General features: G+C 40.2%; 1 protein-coding gene across 1 annotated transcript in view; it reads left to right on the forward strand.

Moving 5' to 3' along the window:
* The window catches only part of DPH6 (diphthamine biosynthesis 6), a 2,556,557-nt gene that overhangs the window by 1,933,903 nt on the left and 596,410 nt on the right, over window positions 1-26,244 (forward strand). Inside the window, exon 13 of the mRNA XM_044073989.1 lies at window positions 7,759-8,004. Within this exon, the coding sequence (XP_043929924.1) occupies window positions 7,759-8,004 (246 nt within the window). The remainder of the gene's footprint in view (window positions 1-7,758; window positions 8,005-26,244) is intronic.

The raw sequence follows: 26,244 nt of genomic DNA on the forward strand, positions 1-26,244 counted from the left end.
GATATGCCACTGAGTGCAGCCGGAGTTATTTCAGTCTGGCTGCATAGGACATATGTTTGAGGCCAGTAATCCTCTTGGTGAGGTACTTTTGTGGTCTTTCCAGCTGTTGGAAGTGTCTTGTGTGGTATGTCCCAAATGGGGCATTGTACTCTATGATGGGTCTAATGAGTGACGAGTAGAGGGGCACTATAACCTCTTTATTTCTAGATGCGAACCCTTTAGTAATTAGATGGGCCACATAGAAGGATTTCCTAACTACTTTGGCAATATGATTGTCAAAGGAGAGATTACTATCTACCTGGGTCCCCAGATCTCTTATTACCTCTTCTGTATTAAGGGGGCTGCCACCTATGTGGTAATTTGTGGGTGTTTTGTTTTTCCCAAATGGATTGACAATGCATTTTTTGGCATTTAGCTTGAGGCCATGACTTTGACACCAGGTGTCCATCTCAGTAAGGCCCATTTGGCGGATGTCCGTGTCAGACAGAGAGTCAATTATGGCTCCCAGTTTGCAATCATCGGCAAACTTGATTAGCCATATTCCTCCTGTGTTTGCCTGTACTTCTGAGAAGTATACGCCAAACAGTAGGGGTCCCAGGACCGAGCCTTGTGGGACACCACTTGTCACTGGTTTAGAGTTGGACCTGGAGCCCGCTGTTCTTACCGTGTGATTTCTGTCTGTAAGCCAGCTGGCAACCCATCTCGTGACGTCGGGATTTATGTTCAGGCTAGTGAGTTTTTCTGTAATACCCGAGTGGGGAATGGTGTCAAAAGCCTTGGCGAGGTCAAGGTAGGCTGTGTGAACCACCTTTCCCTCATAAGAACACTTCACGACCCAAGGACGAAACGCCAACCAGAGCAGTAAATAAATCCTTTATTGGAAAGCCACCACACTTAAAAACAAGCGCTTTCGCTCGGTGCAATACCGAGCTTTTTCAAGTTCAATGAAAATGCAAAATATTCAAGTATTATATACCAAACCTGGGTCACATAATATGCATAATTAATTAATTAAGTCATTAATTCATTAAGATGTTAAAGGGATATTCATGAGTTAAACACCAAAGCATGAAATTAGAATACTGATTCCCATATAACATAAAGAATAAAATGCAATAAATGCGAAGCCTAAAAACCATTGAATAAATACATAAATATGTGTGAATCACAACTTGTAAACCTTTCCCTCATCTATAGCCTTGGTGACTTTTTAATACATATGTTTTATTTATGCCTTTTTTTACATTTAGTATTTTACTGGGTAAATGGAGAACATTCATACTCTATATTAACACAACTGGTAATTCACCAGTAAATTCACAACTATTTATATACATATTTATTTACTTATTCATTCATTGTTTATTCATTTATTCATTAGTCCACGTAACATTTCCAGTTTCCTGCATCAAGTCAGCATATGTAATGTAGCAACTTTACGGAATAATTAACGAATGTACTATATGGTTAATTATTTAATTAACCATTTAACTGGATAATTAACTAAATATAAAAAGATGTGTGTTGTGTATGCTCATGTTTGTTCTGAGGAAGTTGGGAGATTGCTCTCGACGAAAAGTAGATTTTACTGTTTTAAACGCTTAAAATAAACTGTGTCAAGGATTTTATCTTGCGTTGTTACTCAACTGCTGTGTCAGCCGACTTGCTGTGGAGCCAGGTTTCGTGTTTGGTGCAAGTTATTTTGCACTAGTTCATTGCATATCTGTGAGTTGCCACTTAGATTCTTAACACAGGTAAAGAAGGCTTTGTGGTTACCTTTTGAATCCTTGGCTATTTTTCTTTCGAAGTTAGCCTTGGATGATTTCATGAGGGACCTTAGTTTCTTACTGATACTGATCAGGGATGTCTTTCCTTCTTGGGATTTGCTTTTTTTCTGAACTAGTTTCCTTCTTTTATTGTATACCCTGTTTATTGCAGGGGTCCACCAAACTGGTTTCCTTCTCTTAGAGGAGTGAGTCTTGGTTTTGCTAGGGATGGCACAATCCATGCATCCTTGTAGGTGCTCACAGAGTGCATTTGTAAAGGTTTCTGCATCTTGGACAGCATTATCGTTTAGTGTGGGGGCTGTGAAACTTACCACCTCTGTCTTAAGTAAGGCGAAGTTTGCTTTAGAAAAGTTTTTTACCGTGGTTTCCTTAGTTGGGGGTGGTGGTGGGGTGTGGACATCCAGAGTGATTAGTTTATGGTCTGATCTAACCAGTGGCGGGTTGACCTCCAGTGTGAACCCACACCTGTCGCCCATGTTGGTAATGACCAGGTCCAATATGTTTTCACCTCTGGTAGGGGAGTTTACCAGCTGATCCAGGGCGTTTGAGCTGATGAATTCCAGGAAGCGCTGGGCCTGTGAATTTGTACTCGAGTAGTTTTCCCAGTGAATGGTAGGATAATTGAAATTGCCCAATATCAGGGTGTTCGGTAGGACCTTCATGTTTTCCAGTGTCTCCAGAAAGGTGGAGTGGTGGTCCTGGGTCATGGAGGGTGATCTGTAGCAGGCCACAATTTGCATTGCAGATTTGCCTGATGTTAGTTGCACATAGATGATCTCAGAGGTATCATGCTGCGCCACTAACTTGGAGGTGTAGGTATCCTTGATGAATATGGATACACCCCCTCCTTTTGTGTTTCGGTCCGTGTTCTGTGGCCAAAACGTGTGGTATGAGTTGTAGCCCGGTAGTGCTGGGGTGCTCTCTGGAGCCTTGAACCAGGTTTCAATTACTGCACAGATGTTGACGTTTTCCATATTGAGGAGTGTTTCGAGCATGTGTATTTTGAGATTTAAACTCCTGGCATTGAGTAGCATAACCCTCAGCTTTTTGTTAATTGTGCTGTTTACGGAGGTGGGTTTGACTTTTGAGCCTTGCCTAAAAAAGGCACTATGGGGGCAGTAAGAGCCTTGGCCAATATTCGAAAGCCTAGGGGTGACAGGTGCAAGCCATCTCTTGCGAAGCAACACGGCCTGTCGAGCATGTCATCCCAGGCTGACAGACTCTGGATCCCCTTTGAATGACACCAGAAGCTTAGCCAATTGTTGAAATTGATCATTTTTTCTTTATATTGAGGTATCATTCTTGGTGAGGGCAGGATGCTACTAAGGGTCAGGGTCATACCAGCCTGGGCTACATGATCAAAGAGCTCTTCCATGTCTCTTTTCATGTAGTCCAGGGAGGTACGTCTCAGGTCATTCACACCAACATGAACAATGACAGAGTCATATTTGTACTTGTTCTGGAGTGACCTGAGTGCTTGTGTTATGTGGCAGATTTTGGCTCCCAACAGGCAGCTAACAGTGACCTTCTGCTTGTCCAACCTAGTGAGTGGGACGTCAGTGTGCCTGACTATTGAGTCACCTATTACTAGTGTGTTATGTATGTTATTACGCCTTAAGGGCTGTGATTGTGCGGCACACTGATTTTGTGTTTTATGTGTTGTCTGGTTTGTGACGGGAAGTCCAGGTTGTTTGGGTGTCTGCTTTGGAGGTCTCTGATGCTTTTGCAGGTTTTTGAGTATGATTTTGGATATGCTTTTCTGTTTTTTTTCCCCAAGATTGTACCCCTTTTTTTCTGAGACATTTGTTTTCTGTGATTTAAATGATTAATTTGCAGAAATTTTAGTGTGGTGGTTATTGGATAGATATCACGCTGTTTGCTGAGTAACTATATTTCCCAATGAGGGACCTTTGTTTATTTTCACTTATTTTTTCTACATCTATGATGCAGATTCTAGTTATAGTTCTAGATGAAATCAAAATGTGATTTCCCCTCTGAAAACTGAAAACAAGGCTTCAGAATATGGTCACTATGATAACACACTTGAAATTATTTATTATGACTTCCTTTTGTGCTGTTCATCAGATTGATAGGCATTCATGTATATCATCAAATACCAAACTCGGAAAACAACAAGCAATAAAACAGAGATCATTTTATATTGAATCTAAAATTATCGATAAATATAAAAAATAAAAATAATATGTGGTTACCGTTTATAACAGTGAAAATGGTCAGAAGAATGAATTATTTTTCTACTTGTGAATAAGAGTGAACTCGCAGAAAAATAAATGCTGTATTCCTATGTATTTCAGCCTGCAGGCTACTTTTTGTGCAAGCCCCACTGCACCCACCCATACACCCTACTAATTATATTTACCAACTCTAAGACTGCACCACAGCAGGGTAAGTGCAAATTCTCTGCCCCAGTATAACGTGATCTTGCACAGGGATTGGAAGTTGATATGGTCACAGTTTTGGAATATTTTCATCATGTTTGCATCTATTAAAATATATTTTATGCATTTTGCTATTTAAATTAATTTATTTTAATTTCTTGTTACATTACTTTAAAATCACTGTTAATATTTGGGTCTATATTATATATTCGAACTTTCAAAACTTCGAATCCCATATGTTCGACAACATATGATCAAAGTTGAAAAGTTCAAATATATAATAAAACAAACAAAAAAAAACTTACCTTAACAGTGCAGGCAGGGGGCAAGCCTCCCTGCACCCCCCTACTTAAATATACCAACTCCGAGATCGCACTTCCGTAAGTGCAGAAAAGGGAAATTCTCCCATTCTGCACCGAATGGCGTTTAACCTTTGAACTCTTGAAATGTTGATCGTGTGGTGTCGACATATGGTGCCGAGAGTTCAGGGAAGAGTTAAGACAGGCACTGGGTGGCAGTGAAGAGTTACCGAATAGCTGGGTAACTACAGCAGAGCTAGTAAGGGAGATGGCTAGAAAGGTGCTTGGTGTGACATCTGAAAAGAGAAAGGAGGACAAGGAGACCTGGTGGTGGAATGAGGAAGTACAGAAGAGTATACAGAGAAAGAAGTGGGATTGTCAGAGAGATGAAGAAAGTAGACAGGAGTATAAGGAGATGAAGTGCATGGCAAAGAGAGAGAGGTGGCGAAGGCTAAGGATAAGGTGTATGAAGAGTTGTATGAAAGGTTGGACACTAAGGAGGGAGAAAAGGACCTGTACCGATTGGCTAGACAGAGGGACCAAGCTAGTAAAGATGTGCAGCAGGTAAGGGTGATAAAGGATAATGAGGGAAACATACAAGTGTGGAGAGTGTGTTGAGCAGATGCAAAGAGTACTTTGAGGGGCTGATGAATGAAGAGAATGAGAGGGAGAGAATGTTGGATGATGTGCGGATAGTGAATCATGAAGTGCAGTGGATTAGCAAGGAGGAAGTAAGGATAGCCATGAAGAGGATGAAGAATGGAAAGGCTGTTGGTCTAAATGACATACCTGTGGAAGCATGGAGGTGTTTAGGTGAAATGGCAGTGGAGTTTTTAACTAGATTGTTTAATGAAGTCTTGGAAAGTGAGAGGATACCTGAGGAATGGAGAAAAAGTGTTTTGGTACCGATTTTTAAGAATAAGGGTGATGTGCAGAGCTGTAGTAACTACAGAGGGATTGAATTGATCAGTCACAGCATGAAGTTATGGGAAAGAGTAGTGGAAGCTAGGTTAAGAAGGGAGGTGATGATTAGTGATTAGCAGTATGGTTTCATACCAGGAAAGAGCACTACAGATGCAATGTTTGCTCTGAGAGTGTTGCTGGAGAAGTACAGAGAAGGTCAGAAGGAGTTGCATTGTGTCTTTGTGGACTTAGAGAAAGCATATGACAGAGTGCCTAGAGAGGAGTTGTGGTATTGTATGAGGAAGTTGGGAGTGTCAGAGAAGTATGTAAGAGTGGTACAGGATATGTGCGAGGGTAGTGTGACAGTGGTGAGGTCTGCGGTGGGAGTGACGGATGCGTTTAAGGTGGAGGTGGGATTACATCAAGGATCAGCTCTAAGCCCTTCCTTATTTGCAATGGTGATGGACAGGTTGGCAGACAAGATCACACAGGAGTCCCCATGGACTATGATGTTTGCAGATGACATTGTGATCTGTAGTGAGAGTAGGGAACAGGTGGAGGAGACCCTGGAGAGGTGGAGATATGCTCTAGAGGGAAGAGGAATGAAGGTCAGCAGGGCTAAGACAAAATATATGTGTGTGAATGAGTGGGAGGATAGAGGAATGGTGAGGATGCAGGGAGTAGAGGTGGCGAAGATGGATAAGTTTAAATACTTGGGATCAACAGTTCAGAGTAATGGTGAGTGTGGAAGAGAGGTGAAGAAGAGAGTACAGGCAGGATGGAGTGGGTGGAGAAGAGTGTCAGGAGTGATTTATGACAGACGAGTACCAGTAAGAGTGAAAGGGAATGTCTACAAGAGGGTAGTGAGACCAGCTATGTTATATGGGTTGGAGACAGTGGCACTGACAAAATGGCAGGAGTCAGAGCTAGACGTGGCAGAGTTAAAGATGTTAAGATTTGCACTGGGTGTAACGAGGGTGGACAGGATTAGGAATATGTATATTAGAGGGTCAGCCCAGGTTGGAAGGTTTGGAGACAAAGCCAGAGAGGCAAAATTATGTTGGTTTGGACATGTGCTGAGGAAGGATGCAGAGTCTGTTGAGAAAAAATGCTAAGGATGAAGCTGCCAGGTAACAGGAAAAGAGGAAGGCCTAAGATAAGGTTTATGGATGTGGTGAGAGGGGACATGCAGGTGGTTGGTGTGACAGAGCAAGATGCAGAGGACAGGAAGAAATGGAAACAGATGGTCCGCTGTGGTGACCCCTAATGGGAGCAGCCGAAAGAAGAAGATGGTGTCGACCATATGACATTCGACATTTCAAGCATTCGGAGTTCTAATAGGAACCCAATATTTTTACTCTTTATTTTGCTGATGTAAATGATTGGTATTGTATTGCTGTTGTAATTACACCTTTTTGTCTCTTAAGTTATTTGTTCAAGAGATTCAGGATATCTCCTGTTGAATTCCAGTATTTTTTTTCCAAGATTATTGCCCTACTAATAATTAATCATATTACACCACTGACAGTACTTCCATGAATCAGTTATTTGTTTACTTACTTATATTATTACATACTTACTATTAATCTGGTAAACCTGTATAACTACAAGAAATCCACGTAGTCCACACAAAATAAACACCAAACAACTATGTGAAGAATACTAAAGAATGTAGAAGCTCGGGGTGCGGCTCGGTTAAAAGTTAAAACTTTTATTAAAAAATTACAAGTTAAGCGCTTTCATCTAAAAAATATAGACTTCATCAGAACCGCACCCCGAGCTTCTACATTCCTTAGTATTCTTCACATAGTTGTTTGGTGTTTTTTTTTTAATCTGGTAAACCTGTTAAGAAAGTCCTTATCAGGTGTGACCAGAAGCACTGCCAGGTTAAGTGGCTTGCTCGGAGTCACTGATTAGGTAAGTAAAGACTGGTGGACTCAAACCCAGATCTATAGGATAAAGCTCATTAGCAACTCTTAATTTTAATCCCTTGCACTAAATAACCAGACTGTTGTCAAATATATATATGCACATCTTGTCTGGCAGACCAAATCAAAAATAGTTTTGTTTTGTTCTAAATGTTGTCCACATGCCTACTCATTTGCTGTTTGTTAAATTCTCTATAGTAGATATGAAAGTTTAATAACAGAACTGTTAAATGATTAATGGTATCTGGCCTCGGCTCTTTTTCCTTGTAAAGCTCATCTTGATATAAATGCTTTGATAAAAGTGTAGCGAAATTTGTGCATGTAATACAAACTGTTTTTTGTATTTTTAAAACTCTGTGTGTAACTTTTCATTCTGAGTACTTGTGTGTGAGCTCTTGTTGATTAGAATATTATTGAGAGTTTCTTGTTTGTCTTTTCTCAGGTTGAAGATGTGATCTACTGTGCTGGGCAAATTGCATTGGTACCTTGTACCATGAAGCTGGTAGCAGGTGGTATACGAGCTGAGGCAGTTCTATCTCTTAACCATGTGGAAAAAGTCTTAAACGCTATGAGTGAACATACCAGCTTAAATCATATCATGTTGGCTATTTGCTATGTAACAAATAAAAAGGATATTCCTACTGTACAGAAACTATGGTGCAGAAAATTAAAAGAGCATGCTACACAGGTAAGATCTGATGGCTTGCAAGTTTCTCTAATCTGTATATTGCAGACAAATATCACTGTACCACAGAAATCTACTGTAACTGAGTTTGCCAGTATGCAAGATGGGTTAACAAATGTTTCATTGTACCAAAGCATTGCTAGCACAAGTTGATTTAAAATGTGTAGTTCTGCTATTAATTCTTTGACCTTGACTAATGCAGTGTGCACAACCTGCTCAGATTTTGCTAGTCTAGTGGTGCAGAGGCAGTCTATTTGCACTGCCAACAATTTTTTTTAATTTGGATGTTTCATGCAATCAACCTTCAGAAAGATGAACATGTTATTTGATAGTCAGCAATAAGACAAGAATTGAGCATTCTTTGGATCTTTCTCCTAGGGTTACCACCTGTCCCACTTTGCGAGGGACAGTCCCTCTTTGAGCAGTTGTGTCCTGCAAAATAAATGTAAAAAGGACAAATGTCCTGAGATATTACGACAAAATTATTTCCTATGTTTTATGTAATAGTTGCTAGAATAGATACTATTCTGTATCTGAAACACCTAAATGTTATAAGAAACAGAATAAGCATCTAAAATGCTACAAGAATAAACTTTTATTTAGGCAAAGAAGTGCAGTTCTGTCCCTTGTACTAGCCATGGGTATGTTTTGGCCTGCCATATCTGACGTTTGTACCAAAAATGTCCCACTTTGGGCATTTGAAAAGCTGGAAACCCTGTCTCCTTATAGGTTGGGGTAGAAGTGTGGGATTCAAATGGGTAGAGATTAATGGTATAACACAATGCCAGAATGCATGCATGCATACTTGCTTGTTCAGACTGCCGTGAGCAATCACAGAGATGCATATTTTAATTTGAATGCTCATTGTATATGACTTTGTTCACCATATTTGTGCAAGGGGACAGAAGCCACTATATGATGTCACTTCCAGAGCTGTCACAAAAGCTACTCTTGTTGTGTGGTTCTTAAAGATGAGCTGCATAAGGCAGGTCTCCTTTGGGGAAAGATAAGTAGACCAGCCTGTTGAATGGTTATAGCAGCTTGAGTCATGATAGCACATTGAGGGGCACTTCTGAGGTGGGTAAGATGCCAAAAAAGAAGCATGCAGGTCTTGAAGACTTGATCACTCATGAAGAGTAAAAACAGTAAGGAAAATAAACTGATCAGACGTGTAGGCCACATTAATAAGGATCACGGTGCCCTAGGTGTCATAAAATCCCTTCTGAAATGGTTTACCTGACTCCCTTCCTCTACGTTCTTGTTTTCTGTTTTATTCACTGTCTTTTTTTCACTATATTGCTGTTTGAACTCCAAGCAGTTAAATGACATAATTTAATCCTTCTTTGGGTGTACCTTAGGTACATAGGAAAAAAGTGCCTGCTCTCAACTACTTCCAGAGAAAGCTTTATAAGTAGTGCTGATCGGGAGTCACTCATCTGTATGTCATTTGCAACAACATCATATTTGGTATAAAGGTTTGTATGGTTTACCTAAATTTCAGTTTCTTTCTTGTTGCTAGCCCTGGTTATTAGCTTTAAAAAAAATCTCTTTTGCACTTTGTACCCTTTTTTCAATTTAAACTTAATGTTCTGTAAAACTCATGGTGTGTGTGTTTATGCAGAGAAAGGGAGATAGGTTTATTTTGTATTTTTTTCTTTGTTGATTCTAGCAAACAACCATCATCTCATTTCTATTGTTGTTTCTTTGGAAAGAAAACTGAGCATTTTATGTCTGTATTGATATAGCAATGAACAAGAAAATTGCTGTGGTGAATAACAGTGTCAGTGGTGCAACAGGTAACACACACACATACATTTGGTGGTAAGACCAGAAGGCTGTGAGTTCTGTTCCCGCTCCAGGAGATTGTTTTGTTGACATTGCAGTGCATCATCAGAGGGGTGCTGTTAAACTGCGTCCCATCTATGTTGGTGGTAGCTCATGTGGATATAAACGACCCCATGACACCTATCAAAAAGAATAGGGGAAGTTCCCCGATGACCTGGCCAAATTTCCCCTAATAGTACAAATATCACCCTGAGCCTCCCTTAACACTTTTTAAGCGCAACCTGGATAACTGGATGGGGAATAGAAAATACACCCCTGGGATTCTACGTATGTCCCTGCTAGACAGGGGCATCAGGTGCTGACTTGTCAAAACATGGGCTAAATTCTTGGCTAGCCTTGTAAGGGCCTCTGGCCAATAGCCTAGTAACTTCCTATGAAACTCTCAGTCATAGAAGATTCATCACAGGAAAGCTTAATACACACTTTTACCAGTAGTGTGTGAAGTGGTACCCCTAATAAATGCAGTCGGTAACCATGTAAAACTAAGACTAAATGGCATAAAAATGGGCTTACAGGATGGCAATTTCTCTGAATATTCCATTTTCACTGAGGTATGGCAGTCTCAGAGTTGGTATATGTAAGTTTGGAAGGATATGGGGGAGTTTGCCCCCCACATCATGGGTGCGGGGGAGAATAATCCCCTCTGCAAAAGAAAGTTTAAAGGAGAAGAGCGATGTTCGATATTCGCTGTACTGAATTTACAGTGTGTAGGGGATACTGGCATGTTATCACTCGGCATTACGAGTGCTAACATTTCAATAGGGAGGCAATGCAGCCTCCTTCAGATTGCACCAGTAACACCAGTGTGACTGGTACAGTCATTTCTGGGATTGTAATGGCAATCTGTGCAGTTGAGCCCTTATAGGTGGGTGCTGTCACTTAAATTCTGCACCAGCAAGTTTTCAGAAGCAGCCGTTCCCCTCTGCTGTCTGCCTGCAGTGGTGTTAGGCTGAGGCATCCCACTATTTTGCTGCAATATGTGCATGGTAAAAACAGTCGGTAGGCAGGTGCCAAAATCATTTCTTACCTGTTCTTGAAAACATTAAGTCTTGTCAGCATTTCCTGTTTGAAGAGAGATTATAGTCTCTTTTATTTCACTTGTATTTCTCCTAGTTGTATCCCATACCTTATGTTGCTGGACTTCTGTTTACTTAGTCCTACTCTTTAATTTTGATAGCAAATGATAAACAGTTATGTATTTGATTATTTAACCAAAGGTGGATCAGATGCTATTTTAAAAGAGTTTCCTACTCATCTTGGTTAACAGATGTGCTTGTGGCTGGCAGATTGCTCACAAAGATTTCCTGCTTGCTTGCTTGCATTTACTATGTGGGGAAAACCATGATATTTTATTCAGTGAGATTTATGCTAAGTTCAATACTACCACAAGACAGAATTTCTTGCATCAGTAGAATATAGAAAAGTGTAGAAATGAAAGTTTAAAAGGTATAGAAAATCACAGACCACAGTAACTTCTAATTTGACTGTTAAACTTGATTTTGAAGATCTTGCGCATTTATTTACATTCACCATCGCTCCTTCTCAGATAAATTCAGCTGAAGAAATATTTCCAGGAAAAGGAGAAACAAATGTGATTTTTTTCTTCTTTATAACCTGCATCTTTGCTCTCAGATATGATGGAAATGGGTCATCGTCATTATCTTTTATTGGCTCTGACTGCACTGCTAGTAACAGTATAAATTCAGTACTTGGGAACTCATCACAGGATTTTGCCTAAGTGTAGAGATATAAGAAAAAAAAGTGATGATAAGAGGAGACTGCCTTATTTGTATCAGTACAGCTTCAGGAAACATCAAAACCTATTCTCCTGCCAGGGGATGTTCCTACTACTGCAGCACCAATATTGTCATATACGTTATGAGCTCTTCAGGTACACACCCTGAAAGTAAGCCTACAGCTGGGGCAGCGAAGGAGTTGTCTTTCAGACAGGCTGTCCCAGCTGTGGGCTTACTTTCAGGGTGTGTACCTGAAGAGCTCATACTTTATTTCTAATTTATTAGTGAAACCATTACTGATGTAAGTATAACTGAAGAAGGTGGAACTGATGTCAGCAGAGGCAATAACAATAATGGTGCCTCAGTAGTAGGACTCTGCACATAAGGCACTCCAGTTTGGAACTGAAATGGAGGGCTAGAACTGTGCAGCACCACTGTGCATGTGCTACCCATCAAACAGAATAGAAACCAATATATAAACCAGATTTTTAACAAGAATCCCACAGGTGGTGGTCCTGTCATGTTTCTGTGCTTTGAGGATTTCCTAAGCTGGTTTTCTTTCACCTTGCTTCCCAGGCAACAGGTAGATGGTACATGGTCCTAAAAGATCATCCAAAGTTTTTTTTTTTTTTTTATAACCATGTATCTAGTCTTCAGGTAGTCGCTCCTTAGCCTTTTTCACCCATCCAAGAACAGCTAGTTATTCATTATTTGTGCCCAGATTTCATGATCCTAGTTAAACTGGGTAACATATTTTACAGGCTGTGTGACTGATAGTGAGAAGGCTCAGCATGCCACAGTCCTACACTGTGATGGGGTCTGCTTTAATATGTAGTGTGCTGTGTATGGTGTATCATGGATATTCTTACCATCTCATGGTAATCTATATTGGCACATTAAACTAAATTAAATATTAATGTGCCACCTGCACCCCACATCCCCAATCCTAAGAACAGCAAGGGGCTGGAAAATACTGTTTTTTTTTTTATAAATAGTGGAATGGATTACATAGGACTTTGTGGTTGTGAGGGCAGTAGTTGGGTGCCAGCCCAGCAGGTTTGTTGGTGGTAATACCCCTGATGCTGTATAAAGTATTGCAGAAGTTGACCTCTGTTCCTTAATTCTTTATTTATTTATTTACATTTGTTGACCAGGAGAGTCTGACCGGACGCAGGTCCGTTTTCAGCGGAGGCCCAGGGAGAAAAGCTCCACATTCAAATGTTACAGACAATTGTACAATTTGAGAAACGTATCATTTAAAATGTATAGATTTTGTTTAAGCTACAGAACATAATACTAGATTAAGACAAACGTTGTAAAACAGCTGTAGAACATAATTACAAGTTTAAAACTTAGTTACAGATGTTGTACATGGTACAGATGTAGAACATAATTCATCAGTAGACAGCAGAAACACTTCTGTTTGTGAGGTACATAACAGACATTGTCAATTGTTTCAATAAGAAGTTCTTATTGTATGGTAAGTAGATAGGTTAATGAGCTACTCTGCTAGGTATAATCAGGTAGTTAGTGGGGTGCAGAGAGAGAGGTAGTGGGTGCTATTGGGGGGGATTTGCAAGGGCATATTCTGCATGTTTTTAGGTGCGTTTTTAGTAAAGATTTGAAATGGGTGCAAGATGTTACAGAGGTAGCAGGTAAGAAGAAGAATTACTCACAAACCCACCATGAAACATACATCTAAGAGTCACACTGATTCAATTCAAAAGCACAAAGGGCAAACCTCCACACACACAGTCCAATATCGTAGTTATAGGTGACTTCATAGTGAGACACACTGATGCACCACTCACCAGGTTATGTAATAAGAGAGTCATGGTCATGTGCTTAGTGGGTGCCTGAATTCACCACATCACACATGCATTCAAGTCCCTACACCACACAAGTACGCATATGACATGGTCATAGTGTGTATGGGTGTAAATGACTTGAAACGTACCTCCGTGGACTATATGAAGAGAGATACAATGAAGTTCTTAGAATATGTGTCCAGACAAGTAGTAACCTAGCCCTGAGCAATATTCTATCATCACCAAGAATGATGCCACTATACAAACCAAAGATTATTGACTTCAACAGTTGGCTTAGCTTCTGGTGCCTTTCAAAAGGGGTACCATATATATATATATATATATATATATATATATATATATATATATATATATATATATATATATTACATATACATATACATATCTGCCTAGGAGGAGATGCTAGAGAGTCTTAGCTGCTTTGCCAGGGACGACCTACACCTATCCCCTCAAGGTTTTCGTATATTGACTAAATCCATGTTTAATAACTGAAAAATGACAAACTAGAAAATTACGAACATGCCCAAATGTAACACTAGTCACTTTTTACCCCTCCTTTTATTCAACAAATTCACAGATAAGCACTTTTTTCCAAATCAGTTAAAAGACTTCCTCAGATCTGATGGCAGTGGTAAAAAGTGACTAGTGTTAAATCCTTGTTTACTCCCATAGTGCCTTTTTTAGGCAATATCAGTCTTTTAAAGCTTCTACCATAACAAGACAGAATCTAGATAACATAAAGATATTGCTGCTCACTGCTAGGAGTGTTAACAGAAAACTTTACTCCCTACAGGCACTTCCTACCCTGAACAACACTGATGTATACATTGTCACATTGACCTGGTTCAAGTCCAGTGAGAGCCCTCCTTCAGTGCAGGGTTGTAATGCCTACCAGACCATCAAGCCCACCAAATTAGACATGGACACTAAAGGCAGATATGTCTCCATATTCCTAAAAAAGAATCACTTCCAGACTCATTAGGTAAGATAATGGTCTGGAACTCATCCACATTCATTGTACAACTTACCATTAGCAAGATCCGTTATCACATCATGGCAAACGATAGAACCCCCCTCAGTGCTTAATTCCTACCCAACTAGTATGGACTCATACATAAATAGTAAAAATAAAATACAGTAAGCAAATAATCTATAAAATATTGCACTTACCAAAATCTTAGAATGTGAGCCATGACCATTAAAAATATGCATATGAATACCAGCTGCAAAAATTGCATTAATTCTCATTTAGGAGAGAAGCAGTGGAAGCCTGGAACATAACGCATTAGGTAGTGGCACTGTACAAGTCATCAAAGAGGTTTGGGACAACGTAGAACATGGATGGAACAAAGGTGTAGGAATAGTTGAAACGTTCTGTGCTTCCTCTGCCTGTAACAATAACAGTGAGCTGCTACTATAACAGATATAAGTTTGGTGAATGCCCCCTCCATGTATTTGAATGTGTGTGTAAGGATGCAAACCTAGGATTTTAAACCATATGATTTAATTTCCCTGTGTTTGATGGTGTATCACAAATGCTAACAGTCATTAATGTAGGCTTTATGATAAATGCCCTTTCTGTTTGAGGAAAATGACTATCCATTGCCTGGATGGCATGATATGCAGGATAATACAGTTGTGTGTTCACCAGCTAGATATAACAGTACATAGTCAGCAGATCTGTGGGCATATGTAGGAAGACTCTGGATGATAGAAAATGTAAGATTATAACTTTGTTACTCTGTAATATTCAGTGGAACAGAGCTTTCTGCCTCACATTGTATACATACATGTATACACATATACATTAAAGAGGATAACTAAGGTGCTGTGCTAAAATAAAACACCAAAAATATTTTGATTTGAGATTTTGAGAATTGGAGCTTGTCATCAAATGTATTTCAATGTGAAATATCATTAAAGAACGGACTGCCTTACCAATAAACATTCTTGTAACATGCGGTCTTCCTCCTTTGTCCTTCAGCAGTTACCCAATCTACTGTATCTGTTGCTTCCATGGTCTCCTTAAGTCATTTGATTTTTAGTATTAGATGAGTATAAAGGTGATCAAGGAGACGTTCTGAGCCTTTTCCCCAGTGGCCTCCTCTTCCTGCTGTTAGTCTTTGCATTTGAACATATAATTTTTCAGCATACCTCTCAACCTCTTAGCACAAGAAAGCTGGACAAAGTCAGAAATAATGGGGGGACAAAGGCCCAAAAGTAGGGACAGTTTTTAAATATTGCTCCTATTAACTTAGAAAGTTGCTATAAATCACAGGTTTTTAATTATTATGTATTTTCTGTAGGATATGAAGTCTGAAACTCAAATGTCTATTATTATTTAGTATTAGTGATTTCAATCCTCAAAAATTTGCTAGAAAACCATAAGTTTTATGAGGGACAGTCCAAAAATATAAGACAAAAATGTGGACATTCTGCCAAAATCTGGACAGTTGAGAGGTATGACTTTGAGTGTTTTATTCTGCTATTCCACTAATAGTAATGTAGCCATTATTAGTAATGTAGACAACATTGTCAGGTTGTCACTATGGTGACAGAGTGAACAGATGTTCTAAAGTATCTTAACACCATGGCACTTACCACTTTAAAGCAGCAGTTGTCCTTTCTTATCATTTTAGTGATCATTTTGCCATATTTGCCATGTGGGTTTAATCTCTTCCTCCTCCACTTCTCAGAAAAAAATCAGCATTAATTAATTATGACCCTTTTGCCCTTCCATAATAGTCCATGTGTATCTGTTCATTGATAACTTGTTACTAAACCAGTTGTTCTCTTTAGATGATTTTTAAAATTATTTAATTTTTCACTACTCGGGCTACTTAACAAAGATGTCCTTAATCATTAATTATTAACAGCTCTTTACATAAGAGAAATGCCATCTTTGCTTTACTGAACATAAACTAGTAGCTTTGTTCTGTAACTGAACACCCACACAACAACTTATATAAAAATGTAAAATGATTTGGACCCCAATGTTCATAAACTGTTTAGATGTGTACCTTACTAAAATTTTGCAGGACATGATCCAACTCAGATTGCAGATATAACCTCCAAAAGTAATAATTTATTTCAAAAATAGAAAGTTTCTTCATACAATCTGAACAAAAACAAATTATAAAAAAAATGGCAGTTATGATGAAACTTTTATATATCCTTCAAATTTTATCAAGAAGCATACTGTCTGAATCCATTAGAATCATAAAATACTTCTTCAGTTTTTATGCTAGCCAATAAAACTGAGTATTGCCTACATCCTAAAAGCAGGTAAGATGATCAAGGAAATATCAACTTTCTTTGTGTTAGTTTTTATGACCACACACGCGTGCGCACACTGGTAGAAGCAACAAATTCGAGGCTATTTAAGTGCTGCCATACTAATTATGTGTATCAGCATAATTCTTCTTTAATTCAGTCAGGTTACATTAATGTTAGTGACAATCATACTGGTGCTCTTGCATCAATAATTATTCAGGCATTTACAAATAATTCTATCTACTCCATCACTTAGCTATTGGATCTTTACTACATTCTCAAGTTTGTTTGTGTCTTTCAGCTTTTCCCGGTTAGGGGTCGCCACAGCGGAACTCTGGTCCGCTAATGATTTGGCAGTAGATTTTTTACGTGCCGGGTTTGCCAGTCCTGATGCACAACCGTCAACGAAGGTACGCCCATTCACGCATGTCTCCACACACAAGACGCTCTATCTGAGTGAGAATCGAACGGCACAACGTCTTGCTGTGAGGTGACAACGTTACTGCAGCACCATCACTGCGGGAAAAGTAAAGGCACATATTGGCATATTTTGCCATCAAGAAGATATTTAACAGTGAATGGTAAAATGTTGCAGTTTTAGTCACATTGTTTTGATAACAAAACACCATTAACTACATACAGATCATAGCAAAATTGCATCTCGGAGCTAGTACTGGCTTTACCTCCATGAAATAAGATAATTCATTACAAATGTAATATAGTATATCCAATCATCTCAAATCTAAAATCTTGAGTTGACTGATACAATTCAAAAAGGATTGTTTAGATAAAACAAACATATTTTTGTAATATATAACTCAGTAAGAAAACAGAAAACATTCTTGATTCTTGAGGACAGATATTGGGATTACAGTACAAAGTGTATGGAAAATGATATATCACCCTTCATTAAGCATTTAATTTTAAATTCAAATTATTGGAAATTACACTTGTGGAGATTTTTACATACATAAGTTTTAACTCGAAAGGTTATCAAAATGATCCTTTCTGCTGAATAAATATGTTGAAGACAGTTCATTTTCTGCAAATTTAGCTGAGTGCATATTTTTATGAATATCCAAAACTTGCAATACTTTTAGACTCAAATACAGGGATTTATGCAGGTTTTTTTACCAGATAACTGTGCCATAACAGATTACTTGTACCTACGTGTCTACAAAAGCAGCAATATTTCCTGATATTATTCTCACTGGTACTTGTAAATGCATAAAAAGGCAATAGAAGTGCTCAGAAGTTCCTTTAATTTTCAAGGCTCTTAGCACTGATATTTAGATTATACATGCAAATAATTATAGAACTACAATAAGAGAAAATTGTGCATATGCAAATGTATCTTCTGGCCAACGTTAACACTTTTGTTGAACAGAAATTGTGTTCTTGTCTTTAATGGTGGGTTTCTATGTGTAAGAGTGAGTGTGCCTGCAAGTGGTTTTAAATCACTTAACTGAAAGTAATTTCCATTGACAAATCAAGCCGTCAAAATAAAGGGGTTCAGTTTAACCCCCTGCACCCTACATCTTTAAATATATCAATTCAGAAATCACATTCCAGTGGGGAAATGGAACATTTCTTTAACCCCACTGTATGTCAATCTCTGCAAAACTACATGCTGCATCAAAACTAAATGGTTTAAATGAACAAAACATATTCTTTCACTTATACAGTTGTACTTTTACAAGTTGATAATGTAAACCTGTGCCAGTCACAATCAGCGAAACTGGAACTGAGCAAAACAATATGACTGTAAATAGATATAGATATAGTAACATAGTAGCGACGGGTCTGTTTAAATACATTAACTCAGAAAGATAATGTAGCATAGTGCAGAATTTTCAGTTTATGGATTTGTGCTCAGAAATGGGCATGGAGATTGGAGTTAATGAGCCACAGCTTCACAAACGGATATTTAAAGCCCACTGCCCCAATGCAGAGCTGATTTGTGACTTTTGAGTCTGCAAAGGGCTCTGGGGCTCTAAAAGAAGTTGCATACAAGATGGAGGAAGGAAGGCAATCCAGAGGCTTTTAAGCAGAAACCAGCTGAATGTTTCCCTGTCACTGTGGAAGAAGACGACATTTAGGTTTATATTTGTTTGTGGAACTGTAAAAAAAAGTTATGTATTTGGTGTAAAGTTTATGCAAGTACTGTTCATTTGTATTTTTTTACCAAGGAAATGCAGCATGTATATGTGAAGAAATATTGATTTTGAGTTGAACTCTGAAAAACTTGCTGAGCAGAAAACAAAGAAGATAATTTATTTTGATTATAGACTGACCATTTTAATATGAACTGTATTTTCCTTTTTACTGAACTTTATTTTTGTAGAGTAATGTGCAAAAAGCAGTCCAAACAACAGACAAAGGTTGTAACTGTAGATAAAAAAATACCAAACAAGACAAAACCAGTGTGACCATTACAGCTGATAGCATCCAGATATTTTAATGAAAACAAGGATAAGCGTTTTCGCGTTTCACCAAATGCTTCTTCAGATCTTAAAATCAAATAAATAGTAGCATAAATTTAAAAGGCTGAGTTTCTCTTGTACCTCCCACCATCTCGACTAGAATGAGAGAAATAAGGTTGAAACACTGTCTTACTATTATTATAAACCCACTTCTTGGTTCTATTTAGCATATCTTTCTTGTAACCCCTCTGTAAAAAATGTACAGTCAATATTATCAATCAAATATCAATATTATTACTAAACTCATTATCCTGTGTGCATAATCTAGATGCCCTCATAAACTGACCCCTCCCAATGTTGGGATAGACATGCCTAGGATGCATGCTATCCCAGGTCATCCGTCAATGCTCCTTTTGACGGATCCACCCTTTCTGGCCCAAAGGTTAAATACTCTCTAGCCAGAAGTGAGCAAGATGGTAAGACCCTATCTGCTGTAGGCATGGTTTTCTCTACCTCTCAGAGGCATTATTCAAGGAACCAAAGGAGTGGGAGACTATGGTTTAGAAAATCCAAAGGGCCTTTCCAAGACTCACAAGGTAAAGACTTCCCCCGGAGCAGAGGACGAAGCAATGTAAAACACCACCCTAGGGACAGAAATAGACCACAGAATCAGGGGTCTAGAGAATCTTTCTCTGGAACTTCTTATCACCGCCCTGAAAGGATGCCTGATCACCTTCCTCTGGAGGCAGTTGGGGGGTGATTATCCCTGCACCTACCAGCCTGACAATTAATAACTTTGGACAAATGGATGCAGGGAATAATATCCAGACACTACCAAATTCCACTATCTGCAAGTCCCAAAACCCAGAAAAAGCTCCCAGATGTTCCACCCAATCAAAGGGAAGCAGCAGTCTTAGAAATTCAAAAACTGCTCAAAAAAGAGTCATCCAAGAAGTCCCACCGGAGCAAACAGGATCTGGGGTTTACTCAAGATTCTTTTTTAGCACCCAAAAAAAAAAAAAAGGGAACTGGAGACCCATTTTGGATCTCAGCCACTTCAACAAAGCAGTTCAACAAAGCAAGTTCCGGATGGTCTTGATACAATCCGTATTTCCTTTTTTTTTTGGAAAAAGGCAACTGGATGTGCTCTATAGACCTCCAAGATGCTTATTACAACATAAAAATTGAAAATAGCTCCAGAAGGTTTCTACGGTTCTGGCTAGGAGCCAGTCATTTCCAGTTCAGAGCACTGCCCTTTGATCTCACCACAGCCCCAGGGTGTTCACCAAATGTATGGCAGTGGTTGCAGTTCACCTTAGACTGCAAGGTTTTTGAGTCTTATCATATCTCGACGACTGGCTCCTCACCGCTACCACCAGGCATCTCTTAGAACAGGGAAGAGATTACACCATAAATATTTGCACAGCTCTAGGCATAACAATAAATTTCAAAAAGTCCAACCTTCAGCCTTCTCAGCAACTGGACTTCATTGGTGCTCATTTAAATACTGTCTTGGGGATTACTTCTTTCCCTTCAGAAAAACTACAGAGTATCAGAGTCCAAGTCAGACAAATTCTCCAAAACAACAGGGTCCTAAAGAGACTTGTCCTTCAAACCTTAGGCTCTATGGCAGCTTCAGTCACTCTGGTTCCTCTAGTGAGGTTTCATATGAGAATACTGCAGTGGTTACTAGCAACCCAATAGTCTCTGATACACCAACCAATGTCTCATCTAGTCTTGATTACCAACTATTGCAAACAAGACCTGAAATGGTTGCTTCACTCCGACCAGATTCTCTTGGGATGGCCATTCACCCTACCTCAGCCCCAAGCCATAGTGACCACGGATGCTTCCCAGATAGGGTGTGGGGTGCATTACCTGGGAAAGACAGTCCAAGGCACATGGTCCCAGTTGGAGGCCAGTTTGCACATCAGTGTTCTGGAAATGAGGGCAGTGCTGATGTTCTTTGTGTTTCACTGTTGCAGTCATCACATTTGGGTTATCTGCTTGCGGTAGCCCTCAGTCGGCCTGATTATCAAAGTCTTGGGTCCTGTGTCAGTTGGTATCTCATCTTTCATGACGGCAGGTAGTCAGGGGTATAAAGCATGCAGCCGACGCCATTACATCAGTCTTTCTTGCCGTGCGGTGCCCGAAGCAGAAGCAGTTTGCAAGTGCCGGTTGGCCGACTCCTGAAATTTTTGTTTTCGAGTTTCAGAACCGAAGTCTTCAACTAAAGCTAAGTACCCCATTGGGGAAACTTTTTCTTGCTCTAAACTGATGTCAGTAAAAGTCAATAATTGTATTTCTTGTGGAAAACAAATACCTCATAAAGATTTTAATTCGTACTGTATTCCTTGCCTAGGCCCTGACCGTGAAGTACCTCGCTGTCAGTTTTGTGCCTTATTTAAACCACAAACTATTCGTCGTCGGTACATTTTCACTTCTAAATATTTTGGTGCTCGGTTCAATTATCCAGATATGTCTTCAGTAAGCCACCCGACTACCGACATTTCAAAAAAACGCAAAGATAAAGACAGAGACAGGCCGCCTAGGTCCAAAGCTGCCAACGACGCTTCCTTCTAAGCTAGTCACCAGTTTGCCAGTACTCAGTGAGGCACTTTTGCAGCCCCTGATACCCGCTAATTCAGATTCACAGGCCTCTGCTGAGACCCATTCGGAGTCCGGTATGCCGCAAGGTGCTTCAACTGTGGAACCTGTGGATGTCTCTACCTTGGATGGGTCCAGAGCCGTTGTGCAGGCACCGGCTTCTGAGGGTGTATTCAGACCTACTGACTTGCATGATAAACCGACGCCATTTTCTTCTTCTAGGCCTAAAACTCGAACTATGCCTAGGAAACCGACGCCCAGGCCGCATGCTCAGGCCTCTATGCCTAAAAAACAAATGATAAGATTAGCTGAAGACCTTATAACTCTAATCAGGGGAAGCCAACCTCCCCCTTCTAAGAGACCTAGGACTGAAGTTGTTTATGAATCTTCTGAACAGGATTCTGTTTTTTCTGATTCTTCTGATGATCGGGATTTGCCCTTATCTACTTATGAGGATTCTGATGCAGAGGACTCTATTCCCTCTGCTTCCCCTCCAGAGGATTTTTTTTTTTTTTTTTGGTGAAACCTTACGTTCTCTAAGGCAGCATTTCCACTGGGAAAGCCAGCATTTTTCTGATTCTAAAAAGAGGCTTGGGGATTTCTTACCCCTGCCTCAGCAAAGGCCTTTAGCTATACCTCCTGTACCAGACATTGTTGATGATGCCTTTTCAGAATCTAGTTTGGCCCCTGATTCTTTGCCTCCTGCTCCTAGAAAACCTGACAGGTATTACAGGGTTTGTGATTCTCACAAATTCCTTTTTAAAAATCCTATTGCGGATCCAGAGACTGTTTCACAGGGACCCAAGGGCATTAAGGCTTCTACTACTAAAAATCCTACCCCCAATGATAGAGAATCCAGGGCACTGGATAGATGGGGTAAGAAAGTTTACACTTTTGCCATTAAGGCTTTAAACTGCCAGTTTCGGATGTTAAAATATCAACAACATGTTACTGTATTGCTTAAACAGAAAATTATGTTAATGCCTGACTGTCCTGAAAATAAAGAATTACAGGATTTAATGCATTCTGCTGAACAGGTTGGAAAACATACTTTGCAATGTGGATTTGCTTCATTAGAGGCCTCTTCCAGGGCTACAGTTACTGGGTCTGTGCTCAGAAGGCATGCTTGGCTTAAGGAGCAATCTTTGCCAGATCATGTTAAAGCTAAATTGTTGGATGCTCCTTTAAATCAGGACCACCTGTTTGGCAACAAGGCTGAGGAAGTTCTTAAAAAGTTGGAAGATAAAGCTAAATCTATGCAAACTGTTCAAGATTTCTTACAAGTTCAGCCTCCTAGATTTAGTAGGCACAGGCTGTCTAAAAATTGGTCCTTTCCAGCCCCTTCCAGGTCTTCTCAAGCCAAACCCAGACACAGCAGAAACCCCAGGTTTCAGTCCCAAGGGACACACAAGACTAGATAGTGGGGGGGTTTCCGCACCCAAACCTGGGAGCAGCAAGACTCCCCCCTATGGAAAACCGTCTCAATGACTTGCTTTTAAGACTTCCAAGCACTTCCCAACTGAATGCTCCTTTAGGTGGAAAGATTGATCTGCAGGCCAAAAACTGGGAACTCATTACCCAGGACAAATGGGTTCTACATATAGTGCCTAAGGATACAGATTTCATTTCCACACGTTACCAACACCAAGCGGGTGGCCAGATCTACCCCCAAATCAGTGGGCAGTGGCCCAAAATCAGGTACTCTCTCTCTTAAACATGGGGGCTATTCAGTTGGTACCAGAAGAGGAAAAGGGACAAGGTTTCTATTTGAGACTTTTCCTGGTACCCAGAAAAGACAATACATGGCGTCCTATCCTGGACCTTTCCATTCTAAACACCTTTCTGGTAATTCCAAAATTCAAAATGCTAACTCTTCACCAGCTGCTTCCTATGCTAGGCAAGGATGCATGGTTGGCAACACTGGACTTAAAAGAAGCATACCTGCACATCCCTATCAGGGAGTCTTGCAGAAGATACCTGCACTTCAAAGCAGGCTACATCTGCACTGCCCTTTGGCTTATCTACTGCTCCCAGGGTATTCACAAAATGCCTAGCTCCAGTCATTGCATTTTGCAGGCAAAGAAATATTCAAATATACCCATACCTGGACGATTGTCTAATTCAGGCAGAAAGCCAGGATATTCTCTTCAATCATCTGGCCTTTGTTCTAAGGGTACTGACTTGTCTGGGTTTCACCATAAATCCACTTGGTACCCTGTCAACAAATTATATTCCTGGGAGCAAGCTTGAATACAACTTCCCAGATGGCTTTCCTCACGCCAGAGAAACAGATACATTTGACAACTTACTTCAAACAAGTGGCCACAAAAACCCAGCTATCTGCAATGCAAATTCTGCAAGCCTTGGGGTTCATGGCCTCATGCATTCTTCTAATTCTGTATGCAGGGCTGCATATGAGGAAACTAAAATGGTATCTCAAAAGCCTATGGTGTCAACATTCACAGGATCTGAAAGCAAGGATTCCTATCATACCTTGCCTACGCCTAGAGTTCCTTTGGTGGGCAGAGGCCTGCCACCAAAACAGGGGACTACCATTCACATTACCCCCTGCCAAACAAATCTTAACAGACACATCAGACTATGCATGGGGGGCTCACCTGGCAGGGAAATGGAACCCAAATCAAATGCACCTGCACATAAATCAAAAGGAAATGTTAGCTGTACAGAATGCCCTGGCAGCCTTCAAGGACCACATTCTTCCAGGACAACTAATGGTAAAGACAGACAACACCACTGTCATGTGGTACATAAACAAACAGGGGGGTGCACATTCTTACCCCCTCTGCAGACTAGCCATGACATTGTGGAACACAGCCTTGAGCTACCAAGTGAATCTTTAAGCTCAGTTTCTGCCAGGAAAACTAAATACACTGGCAGACAGACTAAGCAGAAACCTCATAGACCCACATGAAGGGAAACTGGAACCAAGGATTTTCAACATGTTGACAAGCAAATGGGGGAGTCCAGATATAGACCTGTTTGCCTCCCCCTGGAGCCATTAACTGGACAAATTTTACACAAGGATTCCCCACAAGCAAGCTTGGAAAGTGGATGCTCTATCCTTCAGCTGGAAAAACTTATCAGTTTATGCCTTTCCTCCTCTACCTCTGCTCTCCAGGGTACTACTAAAGATCAAACAGGACAAGCCAAGGACGATTTTGATTGCATCAGACTGGCCTCGCCAAAACTGGTACCCACTCTTGCGCAGTGTGTCATGCTTGACTCCATGGCACCTGCCTCAGACTCCTTTCCTGTTGTCACAGCAGGAGAACATGATTCTGCACCCTCAGCTGCAAACCGTGAACCTAGCAGCCTGTCTAATTACCTAATCTCTCCTTTACCACCCCTCAGTAAATCAGTGATGGATATCATTTTAGAGGCAAGGAGGCCTAGTACTAGAAAATATTATGCTGCAAAATGGAAAAGATTCTGTGCTTGGAACCAATCTCAAGGAATGAACGCAGCAGTGCCCAATTTACCTCCGATTCTACAATACTTAACTGAGATGCTTCATAAGGGCTTATCTTTTTCCTCCATCAAAATTCATGCCTCAGCCATTTCAGCTCATTATAGCACAGAGCCTCCCCTCTTCTCTCACCCACTGCTCAAGCAGTTCCTCAGAGGGGCCAAAAATCTAAGGCCACCCAGGAGAGCTCCAACTCCAGCCTGGGATCTTAACTTTGTCTTGGAGAAACTCACTCTTCCTCCCTTCGAGCCAGCTGCTAATGCAGATTTAAAATTTCTTTCCTGGAAAACAGCTTCCCTTTTGGCAATCACTTCTGCAAGAAGGGTATCTGAATTGCAGGCCCTTATGGCAATGGAACCTTTCATCATCTTTCATGCAAACAGGGTGTCCCTCAGAACCAATCCCTCCTTCATGCACAAGGTGGTATCCAGTGTGGCTCTTAATCAGTCCATTCATTTGCCTACTTTTTTCCCTAACCCATAGAACAAAGGGGAACAGATACTGCACTCTTTAGATGTGCACAGACAGCTTAGATTCTACTTGGACAGGACTAAACCTCAAAGGAAATCTGAACAACTACTGGTGGCATTTGCTGCAGGGACAGAGGGGAAAGCTATTTCAAAACAAACCATTTCAAAATGGATAGGCCACCGCATTAATTTCTGCTATAAGCACCATGGAAAACCTATCCCACAAGGCATCAGACCCCATTCAACCAGGGCTGCATCCACCTCTACAGCCTTTCTCAGGGGAGTCCCTACTAGGGACATCTTAGAAGCTGCTACCTGGAGTTCTGTACATACTTTCACCAAGCATTACCATTTGCCAATTTTCTCTAAATCCAGGGCTGGTTTTGCCACTGCAGTTTTGCAGGGCCTTATAGCTGGTCCTAATTCTATTTAAATTCCTCCTCCCAACCTTAGCTTTGGGAATCTACCCAAATGTAATGACTGCAACAGTGAAACACGAAGAACATAGTACAGTTGTGTACACTTTCCATAAATGTAGATGTTCAAGTGTATTCACTGTTGCAGTCCTTGTTA

The sequence above is a fragment of the Protopterus annectens genome, chromosome 6.part0 (assembly GCF_019279795.1).
Source record: "Protopterus annectens isolate FY-2018-M chromosome 6.part0, PAN1.0, whole genome shotgun sequence".
NCBI lineage: Eukaryota > Metazoa > Chordata > Ceratodontiformes > Protopteridae > Protopterus > Protopterus annectens.